This window comes from Sardina pilchardus, chromosome 16 (assembly GCF_963854185.1).
Source record: "Sardina pilchardus chromosome 16, fSarPil1.1, whole genome shotgun sequence".
NCBI lineage: Eukaryota > Metazoa > Chordata > Actinopteri > Clupeiformes > Clupeidae > Sardina > Sardina pilchardus.
The window spans coordinates 28,463,421-28,487,420 of NC_085009.1; the positions used below are offsets into that span (position 1 = coordinate 28,463,421).

The window sequence follows — 24,000 nt, forward strand, 5'->3', positions numbered from 1 at the left end:
AAACATGCAGGAACACACACACACACACACACACACACACACACACACACACACACACACACACACACACACACACACACACATAAATACACACACACACACACACACATACCTACACACACACGCACCACTACATACACACATGTACTTAAAACATTATACAAACACATGCACAAACACGCCCACACGCATGCACACATACACCCTTACACACACACACACACACACACCTACACACACACACACACACACATGCACACACACATCTTTGAGTACATTTTGTGAGACCACCGGAGCTGAGAAGTGAGTGTGTGTGTGATGTACTATAGTGTGTGGGTGCGTTTCTGTGTGCCCATCTGTGTGTTTGCATGTGTGTATACTGTATGTGTGTATGTGCATGTTCTGTGTGTGTTCTCTTTCTTTCTCTCTCTCTCTCTCTCTGTGTCTGTGTTATCTGTGTGTATTCTGTGTGTGTTCTCTCTTTCTCTCTCTCTCTCTCTGGGTGTGCCTGTGTGTGTGTGTATGTGTGTGTGTGTGTGTGTGTGTGTGTGTGTGTGTGTGTGTGTGTGTGCGAGTGTGTGTGTGTGAGTGTGTGCCTGTGTATGTGTGTTTGTGTGTGTGTGTGTGTGTGTGCACACGCGCGCATGCGAGTGTGTGTGTGTGTGTGTTATCTGATATTGGAGTGACAGTGACGGCAGAGAACACAGTGAACATATACTCAGAGACACATTAAACACACACACAAGCAGACACACACTCACACTAGACAGAGAAGCACTCATACACAAAAGCAAGCGCACACATGCACACACTCATTTACATACATAAAAGTTGCAGTAGGGATGGAGTAGGCGATGGAAACACAAGCGTGATTGATATTTGCGGAGAGAATGTGCAGGACTGAGCGGCGGTCATATTGTGTATCGCTTTGCGGTACATCTAGTTTTGTCTTACTGGAGTAGATGAGCTGCACTACTCCTTAACCTACTGTATCCTGCCACCTACTGGTTACAAAATGTAACAACACAAATAATTGCAAGGCCAAAATATCTTGAAATGGAAACTTTTCTAGCTGCCTCCATCCTCCATCCTTTCTGTTTTGTTTGTTTAAAGAACTTGCGATATCCATGATGAGTAGGCTATTGAGTTAGTGAATTAGCTTCACACTGTGACACTGTGTAACAACACAAATAATTGCAAGGCCAAAATATCTTGAAATGGACAAACGGGTTCCATATTTCCATCCACATCTCCTCCCAGTTGTTTGAGGGGTAGGAGTGGTTTCCTGCGGTGCTGAGTGTGTGTGTGTGTGTGTGTGTGTTGTGGATGTCCAGGAGGGAAGGGGGTGATGCACCAGTGATATTTCTGGCTGCATTCACTATTAGCTGCAGTCTCCTGGTGGAGATGGTACAACTTCCAAACCACAAAGTGATGAAATGGGTCAGTGTTAAAACTACTCATCTCTCTGCCTTCAGGTCTTTAACACACGCATACAGACACACACAGACAGACACACACAGGCAGACACAGACAGACACACACACACACACACACACACACACACACACACACACACACATACCACACTCAATTCTTATTTACATTTACATAGTACTGTTGAGTCAGAAGTCCAAACAGTTTCTCTCATCCGGATCCCTGTGCACATATTATTTGTCCACATAACTGTATTTAACAGATCATTTGAATATTGTTTGACTGTTTTGGAAATTAGAATAAAGTTTTTCTTCTATTTCTCCTGTTTCTCTCTACAGCCTGGATAAGTGCAGTATTGGAGAGGAAGGCTTCATAGCTCTTGCATCAGCACTGAGATCAAACCCCTCACACATGAGAGAGCTGCAGCTGAGTGGGAATAAAGCAGGAGACTCAGGAGTGAAGCATCTTTCTTCTCTTCTGGAGGATCCCAACTGTAAACTGGAGAAACTACAGTGAGTATCACAAGACCAAATACTGAGTTGCTATCAGTGAATGACAGTGTGTTTCTCCCTCTTTTTCTCACTCAAACACACACACACCACTGAGTCAATCAGTCACTCACACTATAACACGGTGAACACATAGTCGTCAGTTATGTGGCTTTATTTTTAATTTTTTTACATATTTTTTAGGGGGCTTTTTGCCTTTATTCATATAGGAAAGTAGAGAGAAACAGGAAGTTAGTGGGAGAGAGAGATCTGGACATGACCGCAGGTCGGACTCGAACCTGGGCACTCGTGGGCACTCGGACCCGTACATGGCACGGGCGCAGTAGCCTGTTGAGCATTTGTTCTGTGGGTGGGGGTGTCTTATCATATAGTGATGTTGCAGATCATATGTTCACACAATATTGTCAGGTTGTAGTAAATTCTCTATTGTGAATAGGGTTGGAAACTTTCCATGGGAATTAACGGGAATATACGGGAATTAACGGGAATAAATGGGAATTAATGGGAATAAACTGGAAATATTGTATCTGGCAAGTTAGTATATAACAGAGACCTTAATGTAGTTGGAAAAAACCCGTCTTTCAGCATAATGTTAGTTAAAACAACCTGATTTAATGCAAATGCGGTTGAATTTCTACCCTGCACACAGGTCAATTACATGCACACAACAATCAACATAGGCTACTAGACATATAGGAAACCTAATTTTCCCGGTGAAAACGTCATTGCAAGCGTTATCTCATGTGGGAATAACTGGTGCGAAACTGGGGGAAGTTTGCGAACAGAGTCGCCCAGTTCTTGGCGTGTCATCACTGTTGTCCTCATGTAAATAGAAGAACGTAATTTTGCATAAGCTCTAATGGGATGGTTAATAATCATATTACTGGTCTGATTTAGCTTGGCACTTTTAAAATAATCACAATCTGTGAGGTTTGGGGTCTTACATGTATGTAATATCGGCATTTTTTGGCCAACCGAGGATTAAAATAAATTCATTAAACATTTTTGTAACAAGTCGAGTTAAGTCAGTGTTCACGGCAGTCTTGGCTAGCTAATGTAAACTGCTAGTAAAAAACAAATTTCCCGTAAATTCCCATTAATTCCCTAATTTCCTGTAATTCCATAAAAGTTTCCAATTTTGAATATTTCCAAAATTCCCCAGCTTAACTTCCCATGGGAAATTTCCAGAAAGTTTCCGGAAATTTACCGGAAATTTTCCGCCCCTTTGCAACCCTAATTGTGAACAACACTGGCACAACATAGTGTTACACTTGTAAAACTACTTATTCTTTTCTGGTGATTGACTAAATCCTTTCCTTCTAGGCTCTCTGACTGCAGTATCACAGAGAAGGGCTATGCTAGTCTGGCTTCAGCCCTGAGGATAAATCCCAAATACCTCAGAGAGCTTGATCTCAGAGGAAACTAGAAAATGTAATTCCATGGAAGGAATTACCATTGCATGTAATTGTAAAAAGGTTGCTGTGTAAAACATTGTATTAGTTAAAAAGAGAACATAGGCTAGAATAGATGAATAACAATAATTAGGCCTACAGTTCACTGAAATTACTTGGAAACCCACATTTAAAAAGTGATTCATGAAAATGCATTAAAATTGTGGATAGTATTTTGGAAAACAACTCTTCATTTTTAAAAATAATAGACTGAAATAAAGTTGCCAAATTCAAACGAGTTGCAAGCGCTGACACTTTGTTTAGTAGGCCTAGGCTACAGGAACTGTTCACCTACAGTGAAACGAATGATGCTATGCAGCAACAGGTAGGCCGAGGAAATTATACGAGCAAATATAACGTTAGCTAGCTTGCTAACAACAAACATGATGGCAATGATGAGAATGATAACAATGTAGCTTGTACTGTACAAACGACTGTGAGAAGGCTTAAACCTAAATGGTAGCCTTACTGGCATGTCTATCAGGTTGGACGCTGAGTTAAGACTGGCGTGGAAGCTAACGTTACATTTGATTGTTGTTAGCTAAATATAGTGCTTACGTTAGGGTTTGACTGTCTAACTATGGTCCCAACGTCACCTAGAGCTAACCGGTTACTGTAACGAAGCAAGATAGGAGTGGGCTAGGCTACTGCAGGAGAGAAGACGAAGACGATAACGTTCCGTGGCATGGTATCAACGTTAGATTGCTTCTTCTAGACACTAGTGTTTACAGCCAGAGAGGGTTAAGGCGGAGCAGATGGCTAATGAAGAGGATTCTTTGACAGCTGTAGCTTAATGAGCACTACGTAACAGTCCATTTCTGCCGCCAAAGCGTCTCAACGTTAAGTCTATGGGATTTTGAAACTCTTTTATCGTAAATATCTCAAAAAGTGTAAAGTTCACAAATGTGAAAAATCATAGAACAAATCTCCGTTTCTAGACCTTTGTAGGAGTGCTTGAATGACGTCAAACGGTTCAGTGGTTCTAGAGCCTTTGATCGTTGATTTTGGTCGGAAGAAGAATAAAAACTACTAGAAAATGTAATTCCATGGGAGGAATTACCATTGCATGTAAATGTAAAAAGGTTGATGTGTAAAACATTGGATTAGTTAAAAAGACAATGATACATTAAATAATAGATAAATAACAATAACCCAATTACAGTCCCAGTGTTTTGACAGCAAAATTGGACCCAATAGCGAAGTTGTGCCTATCATGAATATGATAAACTACACATAAGCATTTTTTGCTGATGTAAAAGTTAATAGCAGTTAATATTAACAGCCTTAATTAGACATTATGCAAGTGAAGGGTGTATGTAAATACTGTAGTAGTCTAATGATAGTTAACTCTTTATTAACCTTTATTATGTCTGACAATTAAACATTAAACCGCCATACGCACAGTTTACCTTGAGATTATCCACTTTTAGTTGTATCACTGTTTTATTGGCTAGACATACGTAAAATACCATATTAGCCCTATCTTGATCAACAAACTTGAATTGTTTATCAATGTCTTATTCATACTGTTTGTCATTATCATTTTGAAAGTAAGTAAACAACTATTTAACATCCTGTTAACAATGCCATAACGGTCAAGATAGCACATATTTGTTTAAATGTTATGCTGTTGCATATTACGATCATTTAAAAATAGCTTTAAAGGGTGTTTACATACATTTAGAAAATAACATTAAAAACCATTTTGAAATTAATGCTACTATAAGTATTAAGTAAGGTATTAGATATATTTAAACTGTTGTCATGACTTACACAATAACATTTTCATATATCCAAAATGGTTCATTGGAAATGTCAATAAAAACAGAAAATCAGAAATCAGAAATCAGAAAAACTTTATTATCTGAAATGACAGAAAATTATCTTCAGCGTGGCTCAACAATATCAACAACAAGGACACAAAGACCACAGACAAACTGACGCAAAGAAACAGCATTCCTGAAATAGTGGAAAGTGGCTGGTGCAATCAATCAATACTGTATGTGCAATAAATAAATAATACATAATAAAATGGCCATCTAAAATAAGGGTGTGTGTGTGTGTGGGGGGGGGGGGGGTCAATAAATACATGTAAAAATTTATATATACTGTACATTGTTTGCAAACGAGGCAATGACCATGTTGCATGTGTAGTTACAAATGTATCAACTAATAGTTATGTATGGATTAGCTTAAAGAGAAACTATGCAGGATTGTCCATTTCATCTCCTGTTTTGCTTTCGCTTTTCGTTTTCGCTCGTTTTATGCTTATGCTTTTATTTAGGCTATATACTGTATATAGCCTATATTAACTAAAAACTTTTTTTTTCTTTTGACCATAAATATAACTATTGTATATCCTCACTCAAAATGTTCAGTTTATTTTATATCAGATTTTGTTTTCATTCTGTAGTTAACGTACAGTATAATAGGTTACAGCAAGACACAGAAGTAGGTGGTGAATTCAATGATCAAGTTAAAATACAAAATACAGGATCATGGTAACTGTAGTATGTTTGAAGGACACCTGAATGGGCACAATGCTGGGGATCAGAAATGAAGATATTGTCCAACAGTGTATTTTTCTCAGTGGTTGCGGTGGTTATTAGATTTGTGAACCCTCTAGACTGGAACAACTCAAAGATTGGTTTCCTTCCATTGGCCAGCAGGTCCTCGTTGAAATCCCCACAGACAATAACTGGGCCATCAGCTATGACATGTAATGAGTCCAACAGATGACAGAGATTTTGCATGAATAAGTTTGTGCTGTAATCTGGTGGTCTATATATCACTGCAATTAGTGATGGAACTGGGGTCGTCACTTTCACTACCAGGAATTCAAGGTCAGTCACACCCTGTATGTATGGCACATGATGAGCTTGAACATGGCTTTTCACAAACACTGCAACTCCCCCACCATTCTTCTGTGCTAGATGAGAAAGAGTAGAGTATGACATGTGTCTGTTGCGCTTATACATACGATAGTTCTCCAACTGGATGTTTTCTGGGACAAATGTGCCAAAAAGGTGTGTCTCAGTAAAACTCAGTATGTCTGCAAGGCACATTTCATGGTGTTTCTTGACATCCTCAATATGAGCTGACAGTCCCTCTGTGTTATGGTGAATAAGTGTCAGACCTGATGATGAACTGTTTGATTGAACATGGTGGAGAAGGGGCATAGCATTTCCAAAATCTGCTCTCGGCATACTTTCCACAGAGATTGATATTTCTGGATCTGAGTAAATCTTTTTTTCGTCAAAATCAATTATGCGCAGTCCATGCAATGAGGTAGTTCTGCTTAGACCCACATATGCCATACCTGGTTCAAAGATTCGGTGCAATGACACAACGGCTGAGGCACGAGACATTCCCTGGCATTTGTGAATGGTCACACTATAGCATAAAGAAATCCCAAACATAAATCTAATGACACCTTTTTTGCTCAGACGTTCCTCCATTCTTTCAATATACACCAGGTTGTCTGATCTGCCTGGGACTTTGTTGCGATGTCTCTGGCCTGCGTTTGGATCATCTAGTTCAATGCCTATCATCTTCACATCTGTTTTGCCATTTTGGACCTGGTAAACGATTTTGCCAATCTTTCCAAATGAGCCATTCACGAGTCCATCTTCTACATCTATGTTTCTGATGAGCATCACTCGGGCACCCTCAGTAATTTGCAGTCTATCAGGTAGATCTCCTTTACGTCCTTCAAAGGGTGCTTTCTGCCTCTCCATACGACCAGTTTGAGGATCTTTTCTGTAGTCATGGGCTTCAACATTGACCAATTCTGAGAATAGATCAGAGATGGTGTCTGCATTGTGTTTATTCACTTCTTTGTTTGTAGCAAAAACATGTAGGACGTCTTTGGGACAATTCTCAGCTTGACATATGGCCTGGGAAAGTAGAGATCTGTCTGATTCAGTCAATGGCTCATCCTTGCGTTTCACTCTGATTCTGTTAAGCAGCTCAGCAAATGGCACATCATCTTTTTGGCGCATTATTTCTGTGAGAGTGACCATTTGGAAGTGATCCTTCCAGAAATCAATAACATGATCCTCGTATACGCAGAGTGGTTTAGCTTTACCTGGCGCAGGGAGTTGGTAAAAATCGCCAACGACTAGCACATTCACACCACCAAATGCCTTTCTACTCCCTTTTATTTCTTGTAACCTCCAATTGACATATGCAAAGAGTGGTTTTGATACCATGGACACTTCATCAATGATAATAATCTCAATGCTGGATAAGGTTGCTCTCAATTCATCCAGACAGTTTCCAAGGCACTGGTAAGGTGGTTTAAGGCTTCTTGGCAATTTCAGGGCAGAATGCAGTGTCTTGCCTGATATGTTAAAAGCTGCTGTTCCAGTAAATGCTGTGAGAAGGACAGTGGGCATGGACATGTCTCTTTCCTCTGTGATGCGGGGTAACTTGCGGAGTATCTTTGATGCCTCTGTGTAGATGCATTTGATGAGGTGAGATTTACCAGTTCCTGCTCCACCAGTGACAAAGTAGAAAAATTGTTCAGCATTCTGTCCACACACACGTCTCATGCACCACTTACGCACTGTATAGAATATGGATGCTTGCATTTGATTTAGATTTTGGTACATGTTTCGGACAACAGTGGGGTCTATTTGAGGAGCCTCAAACATTGGTGCTGCACTTCCTCTGCTTGTGGTACTTGTGCTGTATTCCGGAATATCATCTTGTTCATTGATATTGTCTGAGGTTATTTCCTCGCGCTCTGAAATGCACTCAAGGCGAAGAAGCTCTGTCTCAGGAGCGAGGGTTGTCCATGCATCCTCTACAGGCCCATTTTCTTCCAAACTCTCCATGGCTTTCTCGATGGCCTCACTATTTTTTTCAAACTGTGATCTTCTCTCTTTCACAATAGAAAATACATTCTCTGTATCGTCTTTTCCAGGAAGCCTTACAGAACCTGTTTTGTAAAATGACTCGTACGTTGGAAAACCTGTAGGTTTCAACTGTGAATCTGATCGGTAAGGGAGGTACAGTTTGAGCAACGTGCCATAGAATTTCTCTGGAACTTTTGTCTCCGAAAATCGGGCATATCTGATGATGGCAGGTCTACCAGTTCGCTTCTGGATAAATCCCATCTCATTCTGGAGAGGTAAAACTTTCTTTCCTTGTTTTTGCCTTCCGTACGCCACTCTGTATGTGGAAGCAAACTCAGCCAAACACATTGTTGTAAACTCTTCAGTATCGGGCCTGTTTTTGTATTTGTCTGCCAATCCAGACATCCAAACATTCTCTGACTCTGGAATTCTGTCATTCAAAAACCTTAAAGGGACGCTCATTTTCAAAGCATTGTCATCCGTGGGTATAAATATCACATTTCGAGTGCAAGATTTCAGTTTCAAGCTACAGACCCGTGCAACAGCCTCTTGAACACTGACTTCTCTGTTTTTGGAGTATGCTTGCATGATCTGTTTCATTTCGTCACAATCAGATGTAGTGGATTGAGAGGTGTCCGAGACAACTCGTTTCAGATACTCACTCATCTCATGTTCAGCTTTGGAAATATACGACAAGATGTACAACAGACAGGAGTAAGGGTTTAGGATGAACTGAATATCCATATTTGCATTCCATGCCCTCAGCAAATGTGGGTTGTAGCCATTTATCCAGCAGTCTTTTGGTTTACGCTTCATCACCAGTGTACTGGACGTTGTTAATGAACTGACACAGTTTAAGTATTCTTCATAGTTTAAGTTGCATTGTGCAAGTAGCTGTGGAATGCTTTCACATGATGTTGTTGGATCATTCAGTAATTCCCACACAGGCTTCAGTTTTCTTTTGGCATCTTCAGGAGACATGTAAGGGCGGTCACAATCTGCCTCATCTTCAGGTGACATGTAGGCACGGTCACAATCTGCCTCATCTTCAGATTCGTCCATGTGCTCAGCTGGCATCGGTCGTGTTATGAATGTGTTCTCTACCGGCTGTTTAGGAAATCCAAAACGACAGTGCTTATTTCCCTTCTTACATGACTTGGAGTGCCGTTTGCTGTGGGTCTGCACTTCTGTAACGATTTTAAAAAGCTCAGGGTCTGTGTTTGGATCAGGCAGCTGACATGTTATGTACTTGTCAACAAACTCACACACTCTCTCATCTGGGTCCTCCTCAAATACAGGTGCATTCTTACACCAAACCAACATATGTATATGTGGTGAGCCTCTAGCTTGATACTCCACCCGGAAAAAGTAGTCAACAACCTCACCAATGGCCTGTGCTGGTGACAGGAGCAGGTGTCTGAGTAGTGCATCAACACGTTTGTCAAACATGCGCATGGTGGTGACAGGGTTGCTACGCAATATCTCGCATTTTGAGGCCCAGTCAAGCTCAGAAAAGTCAACCTGCTCTCCTTGCTGTGCCTTTATTGTTTGTATGACCTCTGGCCATCTCATTTCGGCAGCACTAAATGTACAGAAGAATGTTGGGGTACCCAGCTGTCGAAGCATTGCAAAGAGATCTCTGAGAGTCTTTTCCCAGTATGCAGGTGTCCCCCTCAAAGGCTGCATGAACCGTGTCGCATGTCTGCTTTGCACCAATTTCTCAACCTCCCGTTTGTCTTGTAGCATTCTTGCTGTTATTTTGCGTCCATCTCTGGTCATGGGTTTTCCTTTACGGAGTTGAATCGACATAGAAGACTTGGCCAAATGCATTTCTGTGACAAACTGTGCAAAGAAAATGTAATTGGAGTCGAGAGCGAATCGATTGTCAACAGAAAAAAGACGTGCATTGAAGTATCTGCTTGGCGATAATTTGCTGAGTCTATGTGTTTCATCTAAAGTGTTTGATCCGGTGGGGAACTGCACAGGGAAAGCCATTGCCTCTAGTTTAGGAACTCTGAAAAAACTCACTGGCCTGTTTCCTTCAGCTGGTGCCACAGTGAATATGCCCTCTCCAAATGTCATAATTTCCTGTGCAATATCAGCTGGCTGTAAGCATGAATCTATTGAGCAACTACCATTCTGCTGACTTGTACCCTGCTCAGTGTTGGGTGAATCTTGGTCATCGTTTAACTCCTGGTTTTCAATATTGTGCTGATTGTCTTCAATATTTCTCTCCAAAGGTCCCATTTCAGTCATGTCACAGTCGTCCAATGCATCTGTTTCCATCACACTGAGCTCATCATTGATGTCATTCTCATCTGTCATGCCACTTATTCTGTCCTCAAAGACCAGTGTATCATCATTTATACTTATATCCCTGTATTCAGAATGAATCTCTTTCAGTTTTGATAAGGCGTGTAATACTTTGGTCATGTCAACAGTCTGGAACTGGTAATGCCCTGTATAGGTCATTCTTCTTTTCAACTTCACTTTCAAAAGCTGCGACTGGCTACTGGGCCTCGGCAAAGCATTGACCGTTGATTGTACCTCTGAGGGGACACATACAACTCCACCGTGTATTAATTTCTGTTGGCCTTTGGGGAGACTGATTATTTTCGCAAATGGTATGTACTTTGCTATTAGGTGCCTCTCAAGTATATTCATATTGCTTAGTTCTGGGGGAATTGGTGAGAGTTCTAACATATTGATGACGGCAATTGGTGGCATTTTTCCTATTTTCAAGTTCTCATGGCAGCTATAACAAATCCACTCTAGCCTTTTTTCGGGTGAACAACAAGATTCAAGGGAACTGCACTGATCGCTACACGTGTGTACATATTTCCCTGTCAAGCATCTCTTCACCATGTCTGGGTTCCTTTGATAAGATTCATGATTGCACTTTTTCACCTGATTGCAAAACAAAGCTCTGTGACATACTGTGCACACATAAGTAGGGCCGTTCTGTACAGCCATTCTGAAAGATGCAATACTTGAATGCAAAAGGGGGCTTTCTGTCGGTGTTGACTGAGTAGGCCTAGTGTCTTGCTCAGATCGATGTGATCTGATCTGATGGTACTTGCGCTGTATATGTAAAGCAGAACGCATTTTATGAAGCATTTTCTGGAATCTGTCACAGACAGATTTATTTCTCTGTAGATAGCGATAATATCTGAAATGGGGATCATTTCTGTATCGGTCAGTAAAAGTTTCTCTCTTTTTTTGTTTGTAATTAAGAACGCGCGCATAATGGATTCTCATGGTCAATTTCTTCCTTGAGCGGAAATCACTTTGTGAGTAACGCTGCTTATCGTAAGCTTTTTGCTTCAAACGGTAATTTTCATCATGGTTGTAACGGCGCTTTATATAAGCTTGCTGCTTTAATCTGAAAATTGGATCCTGAGCGTAACGACTAGTGATGTATGATTTTCTCTTGTGTTGATTGTGTTCAATGTTGTTTGCATATCTGTTTCTTGCATACTCCAGCTTTTTTGCCCGGTTCTTTTCATAATACTTTTGATGTTTTGCCCTATTCTTCTCTTTGGTTGACATTTTTCTTTGACATTTTATAGCTTTACTTGAATTTTCCTTTCTTCGATCGTTGTTACGTTTACATTTAGTTGACGAAACAGTAGGCTGTACATTGTTATTAATGGTGTCTGTCTGTTCATTGTGGATAGTTGGCGATACAGTAGGCCTAGGCTGCACATTGTGATTAATGGTGTCTGTCTGTTCATTGTGAATAGTCCTATCAGATGTGAACGATACCGGCATCAACTCGTAAATCCATTCATCACTTGAATCAACCAGGGCCCAGAACAAAAGCAACCGTTCTACCATATCAGTAAAATTACTAAAGGTCATCATCACTGCAGTACCATTCTCAGCTTGGAGTCCATGAGCTGTCCTACTGTGAGGATCAAACCACCCATATCTCTCATAGTTATCTTTAAACAAAGCAATCGTAAGACTCCCTACAGTTAGTAATGCATAGTTGACATCACTTGATAAACAATGCAGTCTGTCAGCGAGCTTTAAGAAGTCTGCAAGATCAGGTCTCTCTTGTCTAAGATAACCATACCGCGATAGGTTCTTGTGAACATGATAGACCTCTCCGTAGATTTCAACACTGTCAGGTAGCTCATCCATAGCTAAGTGAGCTGGTGCCATATTGCCACCTCTGCTTAACGTTATATGTACATCACTATACATTGAGTTACCTCTCTGCAAAGCGTAATCAAGATCATCACGATTCAGCACAGATCTGTGATGAAGAACTGCAAGAAATGTCAAGGAGTTGCATGTGCACTGCTTGCTGGCGTTAACACCATACCTGTTATGAGCTTGGCTATGTGATGCCATAACACAGAAAATGCCATTCTGTTCCATCTCACTCTGGGCAACACTGACCTCTTCTCTGATCTCCAACTCATGTTGTGTACATGAAGACTTACTGGTTGTTTCAACTTCAGTGAGGGACAACTTTCGCCATCTCCTTTTTTGACCTTCTGAACGGCGGCCTTTCCTTGGCATGCTTGCTTCAAAACTTAACTACTATAATATGCTGTACCATGCAACTAAATGTATTGAAGGAGTGTGTAGGCTGAGATTGACCAAAAACTCAAAATACCATATATAATATGTATGTACACACACGCACACTATATAATACAAAATATAAACTACAACAACTGTATTGTGCAATTAAATGGAGGGTAGGATATTCAAAACTCAGCTTTACAAATTACTCACAGTATTATTCAGATTACGTAGGCCTACAGTATTTTTGAAACCCACTTGCTGTCTTGGATGTTAGCTTACAGTGTATGAATGTCAGTACAAATAAAATGTTAATTGAATATTGATCAATATCCTTTGTTTTAATAATGTGCTTGGGTCCAGAAATGAAATGGTATTGTAGAAACAGCAGCACAATGACACTCCAGAATACACAATGAAGCTACAGAATAATTTAATTTGGTCAGAGAGATCAGATGGTCAATAGAGTAACAGAGGTCTCAGTTAATGGTATTTGATGGTGATGTAGAGTGAAGAATAAGAATCAGCCCTTCTGATGGTCAGTTTTAGACAAAATTAGGTTAGTATCTCAATCTTCGCACAGTGCAGGTTTATAAGCAGAGGTCTAACAACACAGCCAAGTTTCACAGATTTCACAACAAAGGTATGATTCAAAGGTATGAATGGCTGACAGATATGATTCACAGGTGTGGTTCTCAGAATAAGTCTCAGTATTGTTCAGTATAAATCTCAGTATCGTTGTCAGGATAAATCTCTCAGTATCAAATCTCTCAGTATCAAATCTCTCAGTATCAAATCTCTCAGTATCAAGTATCTCAGTATCAAGTATCTCAGTATCTCAGTATCTCAGTATCAAATCTCTCAGTATCAAGTATCTCAGTATCTCAGTATCAAGTATCTCAGTATCAAGTATCTCAGTATCTCAGTATCAAGTATCTCAGTATCAAGTATCTCAGTATCTCAGTATCAAGTATCTCAGTATCAAATCTCTCAGTATCAAGTATCTCAGTATCAAGTATCTCAGTATCTCAGTATCAAGTATCTCAGTATCAAATCTCTCAGTATCAAGTATCTCAGTATCAAGTATCTCAGTATCTCAGTATCAAGTATCTCAGTATCAAATCTCTCAGTATCAAGTATCTCAGTATCAAGTATCTCAGTATCTCAGTATCAAATCTCTCAGTATCAAGTATCTCAGTATCAAGTATCTCAGTATCTCAGTATCTCAGTATCAAATCTCTCAGTATCAAGTATCTCAGTATCTCAGTATCTCAGTATCAAATCTCTCAGTATCAAGTATCTCAGTATCAAGTATCTCAGTATCTCAGTATCAAATCTCTCAGTATCAAATCTCTCAGTATCAAGTATCTCAGTATGTGCTCTGATATGTGCTCAGATATTGTCTCAGATATGTTTGCAGGTATGTATATCAGTAGGTTATGTTGTGCAGTGTGATGTGCAGACAGCAGGCACCCAGCCACCAAATTGGTCTGGTCTGGTCTGGAACAAGCCTGAAAGACAAAAGCAAACATAAAAGTTAAAGACTTCTACCAAAAATAAAGAAAGCCTACAATTCTTCATTAGAACTCAAATATCTAAAAGTAATATTGTTGCACCATCAAACTGTAGTGGTAGTTAAATATACTATGACATTTCATTGCTCAGTAAACAAAGCAGAATTCTATGTATAATACATTTCAGTTTAAGGCAGGTGATACTGATGTAGGTCAGCAAGTTGAGTTAGGCCAGGGCAAAACTAGCTTAAACACCTTGCTAGGTTTGTCAGTCACATTGTTTTCACTGATTATAATACACCAACAACAAGAGCAGCTGGTCTAGGTGTTAGGCTACAGGTGGAAATCATTTTAACTTCATACCTGAACTTTCAAGTCTGCAACACGACCAGTGAAGATGTGAATTAGGGGGAAAACAAGTCTTGAAAAAGACTATTACTGTGCTGTGAAAAAGAAATGTGAGACATTGTGAAAACTGTTGTAATATTGCTATGCAACATTTCATTAAATTAAAACACAACACAAACAATGGACATGCAGTATTTAGTATTGCCACAAACTGGGACCACATTCTCAAAGTTGTTCTTCTGATGGCAAATTTGAAGCGAGGCCAGTGAATAGACTGTTCCATATCATTTTGAGCTATTGATTCTGAAATTCACATTCTAATCTGAATATTTTGTTGAATGAGATTTAACTTAACATACTGTACACCTCCATTGTTAATGCATTAGGAGGTGAATATGATTGTAAATATATCTCCAAACTCACCTCCATTGTTAATGCATTAGGAGGTGAATATGATTGTAAATATATCTCCAAACTCCCCTAGCTAACGACTTGATTTATGCACGTGCAAGGCTACAAAGTGCGTAGGCCAATTTATAGGTCAGAATGATGTAAAAATGAGTAGTTTCTGGCCAAGTAAGCATAGCAGCTATGCTGTATGTTGACAACACTACTAGCCACCTCTAACTTCTGTATTGTGTGCGTTAAAGCGTAGTTTTACCTTTGTATACATGGGTTTCATCAGTTCCCTTTCCACAGGTGTATACAATCGAGCACCTCGATTATTGAATGGTGCTTGATACACCTGTCGAAAGGGACCTGATGGAACACATATGAATCATTAACGTTACCAAATGCCGACCGGGATTTGAGTCGCAAATGCACAAACACTTCAGCGGTGTTTAGTCAAATAAAAAAGCAGCATATTTGTTGGCTTTTTACTAAATGTGAGCGGTAGAGTCTATACGTTACGAAGAAGTATCAACAACGAATAACGTTTCTAGCTTCTAGTAGCAGCTAGCACTGTTAATTTAACCAGAGCCAGGGCTGCTGCTTTGGTTAACGTTAACGTTAGCTGCTAGTTAAACAACAAATTGTGCTAACGTTAGCCGGGAGCAAATTAGCGTTAGGTTTGATTATCGTTTGCTAAATATAGAGCTAAGTTAGGTTTCATAGTCGTTAGCTAAATATACTGCTAAAGTTAGGTTTGGTTGTCTTTAGCTAATTGATAACGTTACCTAGAGCTAACCAGTTAGCTACTCTAACGTTGACGTTAGTGGGTTTCCCATATCAACGACCACTCATTTCACACAAAGAATGCTAACTTACATGACATAATGTTAGACGACATAAATAAGTCAAATACCAAAATATGGAACACTTACCTTGTCTGTAATTACAGAAACCCTCTGAACGATATGGGCAAATCAAGGAGTACAGCAGACCACAAGACGTCAGGCTACCATTCAGGTTCACCGCAGCTGAGCTGTATGGTAGCTAGTGGGCTAGCAACGCTTGACTTGTAGTGTTCAGCTGTAAAGCTTAATTATCACTGACGTAATAGTAAATATTTGCCGCCACAGCGTCTCAATGTTAAGTCTATGGGAGTGTTTAATTCTTTTATCGTAAATATCTCAAAAAGTATAAAGTTCACAAATGTGAAAAATCATAGAACAAATGTCCGTTTCAAGACCTTTGTATGAGTGCTTGAATGACGTCAAACGGTTCAGTGGTTCTAGAGCCTTTGATCGTTGATTTTGGTCGGAAGATATAATAAGAAGAAGAACAGTGATAACAGTACATTGCATTTAACATGCAATGTAATGATCCAGGGAAATTTGGAGTCAAACTGCTTTTAGACCTGAAGAATCCACAGTGTGTACTGAGAAATGTCCAGTAAGTATATTTCTGGAAGAACAGTGGACAGTCCAGTTGTGTGTCAATGATTGTCAAAGGTTGTGGTGGAAACACCTTCTGTAGAGATTCAGTTGGTCTGTAATGACCAGACATGAACATGATATTTGAAGAGACCAAATAAGATAAGGTCCTGCAGAGAAAACTGGACCTGTGAGATTTAAAGCTGCAGCACCAGGCCAAGCAGATAAATGAATCACACACACATAAATGGGTAGCAATACACCCTCTCCCCTGAAAACAGCATATTATGTAGTACAGTAGGTCATCATTTAATAACTACTGGATTGTCTGACTTGCCAAAAGTCTTTGTGTCTTTCTATGCCCACATCAGTGATGATTATGTCAGGTGAGATGAAAGGTTTGTTGTCCTCCTTATTTGTCCAGGTTCCTGAATAGCAGTGCTTCTGAGGAAGCCTGTGCTGCTGTGGCTTCAGCTGTGGGTTCAAACCCCTTACTCATGACTCAGCTGGATCTGAGTAGGCGCATACCAGGAGTCTTGGGAGTGACTCAGCTGTGTGCTTTACTGCAGGATCCACACTGCAGACTGCAGACATTACGGTTAGTAGATGTGGGTGCATTCACTTCACATAAAACAGCTGAGGTTAAATGTGGTGTTGCTAATGTCGTTCCAAAATCAATCATCATTGTTTTCTGAATTACACCAACATTAAACTGGAGAATCTGAAAATAGACTATTCTATGTCCTTTCTTTTCCCATATGGAAATGCAGTGTTGTGTGTTCAGTACAGTGAGGCTGTTTCATTGTAAGATGCTCTGATGTGTATCAGTGATGATAATGCAGCTGTAGCAGCAGCTGTAAAGGGGGGTGAGTGATGAATCTGATGTGTATCAGTGATGATAATGCAGCTGTAGCAGCAGCTGTAAAGGGGGGTGAGTGATGAATCTGATGTGTATCAGTGATGATAATGCAGCTGTAGCAGCAGCTGTTAAGAGGGGTGAGTGAGGAATCTCACTGAATGGAAATACGATTTGTTTTCATGAGATGACATCACATTTCCAAACTGCTGAATGTACAGTGTATGCTACTTCATGTCCTGGCAGAAGTCTTTGCAACACACACAAGAACACACACGCGCGCACACAAACACACACATGCAGACAGTGGCGGCACTAGAGATTTGCGCGAGTTTTCGGAGGGACAGACATACCAACAGAGAAAACACAGAGCTGTAGCACCCCCTAGCTACCCCCAGTGCCGCCCATGCACACACACACACACACACACACACACACACACACACACACACACACACACACACACACACACACACACCACTGATCAACTCAGTCAAGATTATTGTAAATGTGACAGTAATGTTGATTGTCCAAAAGGAAATGAAGATGAAGTATTTCTCCTACTTCTCTCTACAGCCTGAATAACTGCAGTATTGGAGAGGAAGGCTTCAGAGCTCTTACATCAGCACTGAGATCAAACCCCTCACACATGAGAGAGCTGTGGCTGATAGGGAATGAAGCAGGAGACTCAGGAGTGAAACATCTTTCTTCTCTTCTGGAGGATCCAAGCTGTAAACTGGAGAAACTAGAGTGAGTATCACAAGACCAAATACTGAGTTGATATCAGTGAGTTAGACAGTGTGTTTTTTCCCTCTTTTTCCTCACTCAGAGACAAACACACCACTGAGTCAGTCTGTCACTCTCTCGCTCACTTACACAATCACTCACGCTACATGACAAACACACACGCACACACACACACACACAAAGTGTATTGTAAATGTGTCAGTAATGTTGATTGTCCAAAAGGAAATGAAGATGAAGTATTTCTCCTACTTCTCTCTACAGCCTGTCATACTGCAGTATTGGAGAGGAAGGCTTCAGAGCTCTTGCATCATCACTGAGATCAAACCCCTCACACATGAGAGAGCTGCAGCTGTGTAGGAATGAAGCAGGAGACTCAGGGATAAAGCATCTTTCTTCTCTTCTGGAGGATCCCAACTGTAAACTGGAGAAACTACAGTGAGTATCACAAGACCAAATACTGAGTTGCTATCAGTGAATTTGACAGTGTATTTTATCTCTTTTTCTCACTCAAACACTAACACACCACTGAGTCAGTCAGTCAGTCACTCTCTCACTCACTTACACAATCACTCAAGCTACATGACACACACACACACACACACACACACACACACACACACACACACACACACACACACACACACACACACGCAAACACACACACACACACACACACACACACACACACACACACACACACACACACACACACACACACACACACACACACACACACACACACACATACACACACACACACACACACACACACACACCACTGTCTCACTCACTCAGTCACTCCTTCCTTTAGCCACTCAGTTACACATAAGCACAAAGCACGCGCACACACACACACACACACACACACACACACACACACACACACACACAATGTGACAATGTGTGGTAAATGTGACAGTAATGTTGATTGTCCAAAAGGAACTGAGGATGAAGTATTTCTCCTACTTCTCTCTACAGCCTGTATGACTGCAGTATTGGAGAGGAAGACTTCAGAGCTCTTGCATCAGCACTGAGATCAAACCCCTCACACATGAGAGAGCTGCAGCTGAGTGGGAATAAAGCAGGAGACTCAGGTGTGAAGCATCTTTCTTATCTTCTGGAAGATCCCAACTGTAAACTGGAGAAATTAGTGTGAGTATCACTAAGTCAGTATTCCTCAATAAGACAGACCATACAGCAGTGACGTTGTCTATGGGGGGGGGTCTTATCATCACATAGCAGTGCTGTCGTCCAGTGGGGAGATCTTATCAATAATTACTTAGTGTTATACGTGGACAATTACATGTTGTGTGTTTTCTGGTGCACTGACTAAATAATCATTTTCCTTTCAGGCTCTCTGACTGCAGTATCACAGAGAAGGGCTACGCTAGTCTGGCTTCAGCCCTGAGGTTAAATCCCAAATACCTCAGAGAGCTTGATCTCAGAGGAAATGATCCAGGGAAATCTGGAGTCAAACTGCTTTTAGACCTGAAGGAGGATCCACAGTATACACTGAGAAACATCCAGTAAGTATATTTCTGGAAGAACAGTGGACAGTCCAGTTGTGTATCAATGATTATCAAAGGCTTCACATGGAGATATTTTATGAAGATGGTGAAACTTCAGACTGTGTGCCGTTAACTCTGTTGTGGTGGAAACACCTTCTGTAGAGATTCAGTCTCTACTATCCAGACATGAACATGATATTTGAAGAGACCAGATAAGCAAAGGTCCTGCAGAGAAAACTGGACCTGTGAGATTTAAAGCTGCAGCACCAGGCCAAGCAGATAAAAACAATAACACACATACATACACACACACACACACACACACACACACACACACACATACATGGGTAGCAATACACCCTTTCCCCTGAAAACAGCATATGTAGCAGGTCATTTAATGATTTCTCGATTGTCTGATTTGCCAAAAGTCTTTGTGTTTTTCAATGCCCACATCAGTGATGTTCATGTCAGGTGAGATGAAAGGTGTGTTGTCCTCCTTATGTGTCCAGGTTCCTGAAGAGTAGTGCTGCTGAGGAAGCCTGTGCTGCTGTGGCTTCAGCTGTGGATTCAAACCCCTTACTCATGACTGAGCTGGATCTGAGTAGACGCATACCAGGAGTCTTGGGAGTGACTCAACTGTGTGCTTTACTGCAGGATCCCCACTGCACACTGCAGACATTACGGTTAGTGGATACTGTTGTATTCACTTGCATAAAAGAACTAGGGTGTTTTGATAGGTGTTGCTGTGATGTTGTTACACAATCATTTACTTGACATGAAACAACAAGGAGGAGGAATGCACTCCCAAACAGAGGTACTGACCAGGAGATCATCAGAAGAACATCCACAGCTGCACACTGTCACCTCTTTTAATGTTAATTATTCAAGACCGATATTTCAGAAAACAGGGAAAGAACTTTGATAACAGCTGTGTGTCAAGGTTAATGGAGGTTGTTGTGTAAGGATGGCATAAAACGCTCCTCAGGATGATAATTGCATTGGCCATGAAGGGTTCGGACGCGTCTTGAATAGATATTAGTTTCATAAACACACTCCTAAATCTTTTGGAAAGCCTTCCCAGAAGAGTTGAAGCTATTATACTGTAGCTGCAAAGGGTGAACCAACGTCATCTGAGTCAAGACAGGTGAACAAATACTTTTGGCAATACAGTGTATGAATGGGTGAATTAACAATTTATTAACCTGTAAACCAATGTCACTATGTATAATCAATGTAAAATCAGGTAGGCAAAATCAATTATTAATATTTATTATAAAACTAATCATCAGTTATTACAAGTTAGATGCCAGTTGAGCAAAGTAAGATAAATCAAATAACAACTGTTATTACCCAACTGTAAACTGGCGAAACTAAAGTGAGTATCACCAGACCAAATACTGAGTTGCTATCGGTGAATGTGTTTTTTTTATCTCTTTTTGTCAGTCAAACACAAACACACCACTGAGTCAGTCTGTCACTCTCTCAGTCACTTACACAATCACTCACACTATAACATGACAAACACAAACACACACACACACACACACACACACACACACACACACACACACACACACACACACACACACACACACACACACACACACCACTGACCCAGTCACTTAGTCACTCCCTCATTTATTCAATCACTTACACACACACACAGAGAGAAAGAAAGAGAGAGGAGGTATTGTACATTTGACAGTAATGTTGATTGTTCAAAAGGAAATCAAGCTTAAGTATTTCTCCTACTTCTCTCTACAGCCTGCATAACTGCAGTATTGGAGAGGAAGGCTTCAGAGCTCTTGCATCAGCACTGAGATCAAACCCCTCACACATGAGAGAGCTGCAGCTGAGTGTGAATAAAGCAGGAGACTCAGGAGTGAAGCATCTTTCTTCTCTTCTGGAAGATCCCAACTGTAAACTGGAGAAACTACAGTGAGTATCACAAGACCAACTACTAAGTTGATATCAGTGAATTTGACAGTGTGTTTTTTTCCTCTTTTTCTCACTGAAACACAAAATCTCACGCACTCACAAATTATTTCAGATGTCAAATTAGATTTTTTTTTTATTACACACACACACACACACACACACCACTAAGTCAGGCAGTCACTCTCACTCTCTCACACTCGAATACACACACACACACACACACACACACACACACACACACACACACACACACACACACACACACACACTCACACACTCACACACACACACACACACACACACACACACATTGACAGTAACGTTGATTGTCCAAAAATAAATGAAAATGAAGTATTTCTCCTACTTCTCTCTACAGCCTGGATAACTGCAGTATTGGAGAGGAAGGCTTCAGAGCTCTTGCATTAGCACTGAGATCAAACCCCTCACACATGAGAGAGCTGCAGCTGAGTAGGAATAAAGCAGGAGACTCAGGAGTGAAGCATCTTTCTTATCTTCTGGAGGATCCCAACTGTAAACTGGAGAAACTAAAGTGAGTATCACCAGACCAAATACTGAGTTGCTATTGGTGAAAGTGTTTTTTTGTATCTCTTTTTGTCAGTCAAACACAAACACACCACTGATTCAGTCTGTCACTCTCTCAGTCACTTACACAATCACTCACACTATAACATGACAAACACAAGCACACACACACACACACACACACACACACCACTGACCCAGTCACTTAGTCACTCCCTCATTTATTCAATCACTTACACACACACAGAGAGAGAAAGAAAGAGAGAGGAGGTATTGTACATTTGACAGTAATGTTGATTGTTCAAAAGGAAATCAAGCTTTTGATTGTTCAAAAGGAAATCAAGCTTAAGTATTTCTCCTACTTCTCTCTACAGCCTGCATAACTGCAGTATTGGAGAGGAAGACTTCAGAGCTCTTGCATCAGCACTGAGATCAAACCCCTTGCACATGAGAGAGCTGCAGCTGAGTGTGAATAAAGCAGGAGACTCAGGAGGGAAGCATCTTTCTTCTCTTCTGGAAGATCCCAACTGTAAACTGGAGAAACTACAGTGAGTATCACAAGACCAAATACTAAGTTGATATCAGTGAATTTGACAGTGTGTTTTTTTTCCTCTTTTTCCCACTCAAACAAAATCTCATGCTCTCACAAATTATTTCAGATGTCAAATTGGATTTTTTTTATTACACACACACACACACACACACACACACACACACACACACACACACACACACACACACACACCACTGAGTCAGGCAGTCACTCTCACTCACTCACACTCGAATACACACACACACACACACACACACACACACACACACACACTCACACTCACACACTCACACACACACACACACACATTGACAGTAACGTTGATTGTCCAAAAAGAGATGAAAATGAAGTATTTCTCCTACTTCTCTCTACAGCCTGGATAACTGCAGTATTGGAGAGGAAGGCTTCAGAGCTCTTGCATCAGCACTGAGATCAAACCCCTCACACATGAGAGAGCTGCAGCTGAGTAGGAATAAAGCAGGAGACTCAGGAGTGAAGCATCTTTCTTCTCTTCTGGAGGATCCCAACTGTAAACTGGAGAAACTAGTGTGAGTATCACTAAGTCAGTACTCCTCAATAAGACAGATCATACAGCAGTGATGTTGTCTATTGTGTGTGTGTGTGTGGGGGGGGGTCTTATCATCACATAGCAGTGCTGTTGTCCAGTGGGGGGATCTTATCATAACAACTTAGTGTTATACGTGGACAATTACATGTTGTGTGAGCTGGATCTGAGTGAGCACATACCAGAAGTCTTGGGAGTGACTCAGCTGTGTGCTTTACTGCAGGATCCCCACTGCACACTGCAGACATTACAGTCAGTGGATGCTGTTGTATTCACTTGCATAAAAGAACTGGGGTGTTTTGATAGTGGTGTTGCTGTGATGTTGTTACACAATCATTTACTTGACATGAAACAACAAGGAGGAGGAATGCACTCCCAAGCAGAGGTGCTGGCCAGGAGATCATCAGAAGAACAACAGAGTTGCTGCACACTGTGGCCTCTTTTTATGTTAATTATTCAAGACCGATATTTCAGAAAACAGGAAAAGGACTTTGATAATAGCTGTGTGTCAAGGTTAATGGATGTTGTTGTTTAAGGATGGCATAAAACGCACCTCAGGATAATAATTGCATTGGCCATGAAGGGTTCGGACGTGTCTTGAATAGATATTAGTTTCATAAACACACTCCTAAATCTTTTGGAGAGCCTTCCCAGAAGAGTTGAAGCTATTATACTGTAGCTGCAAAGGGTGAACCAACGTCATCTGAGTCAAGACAGGTGAACAAATACTTTTGGCAATACAGTGTATGAATGGGTGAATTAACAATTGATTAACCTGTAAACCAATGTCACTATGTATAATCAATGTAAAATCAGGTAGGC

At 40.7% G+C, this 24,000-nt stretch overlaps 2 protein-coding genes across 2 annotated transcripts in view; both read left to right on the plus strand.

Moving 5' to 3' along the window:
- Positions 1–3,369, plus strand: part of LOC134060443 (protein NLRC3-like) — a 16,288-nt gene extending 12,919 nt beyond the window's left edge. Inside the window, exon 8 of the mRNA XM_062517172.1 lies at positions 3,267–3,369. Coding sequence (XP_062373156.1) covers positions 3,267–3,369 — 103 coding nt within the window. The remainder of the gene's footprint in view (positions 1–3,266) is intronic.
- LOC134059640 (uncharacterized) overlaps positions 1–24,000 on the plus strand; it is a 301,237-nt gene that overhangs the window by 271,731 nt on the left and 5,506 nt on the right. Inside the window, exons 24-27 of the mRNA XM_062516082.1 lie at positions 21,344–21,517; positions 21,894–22,067; positions 22,435–22,608; positions 22,988–23,161. Of these exons, the coding sequence (XP_062372066.1) occupies positions 21,344–21,517; positions 21,894–22,067; positions 22,435–22,608; positions 22,988–23,161 (696 nt within the window). The remainder of the gene's footprint in view (positions 1–21,343; positions 21,518–21,893; positions 22,068–22,434; positions 22,609–22,987; positions 23,162–24,000) is intronic.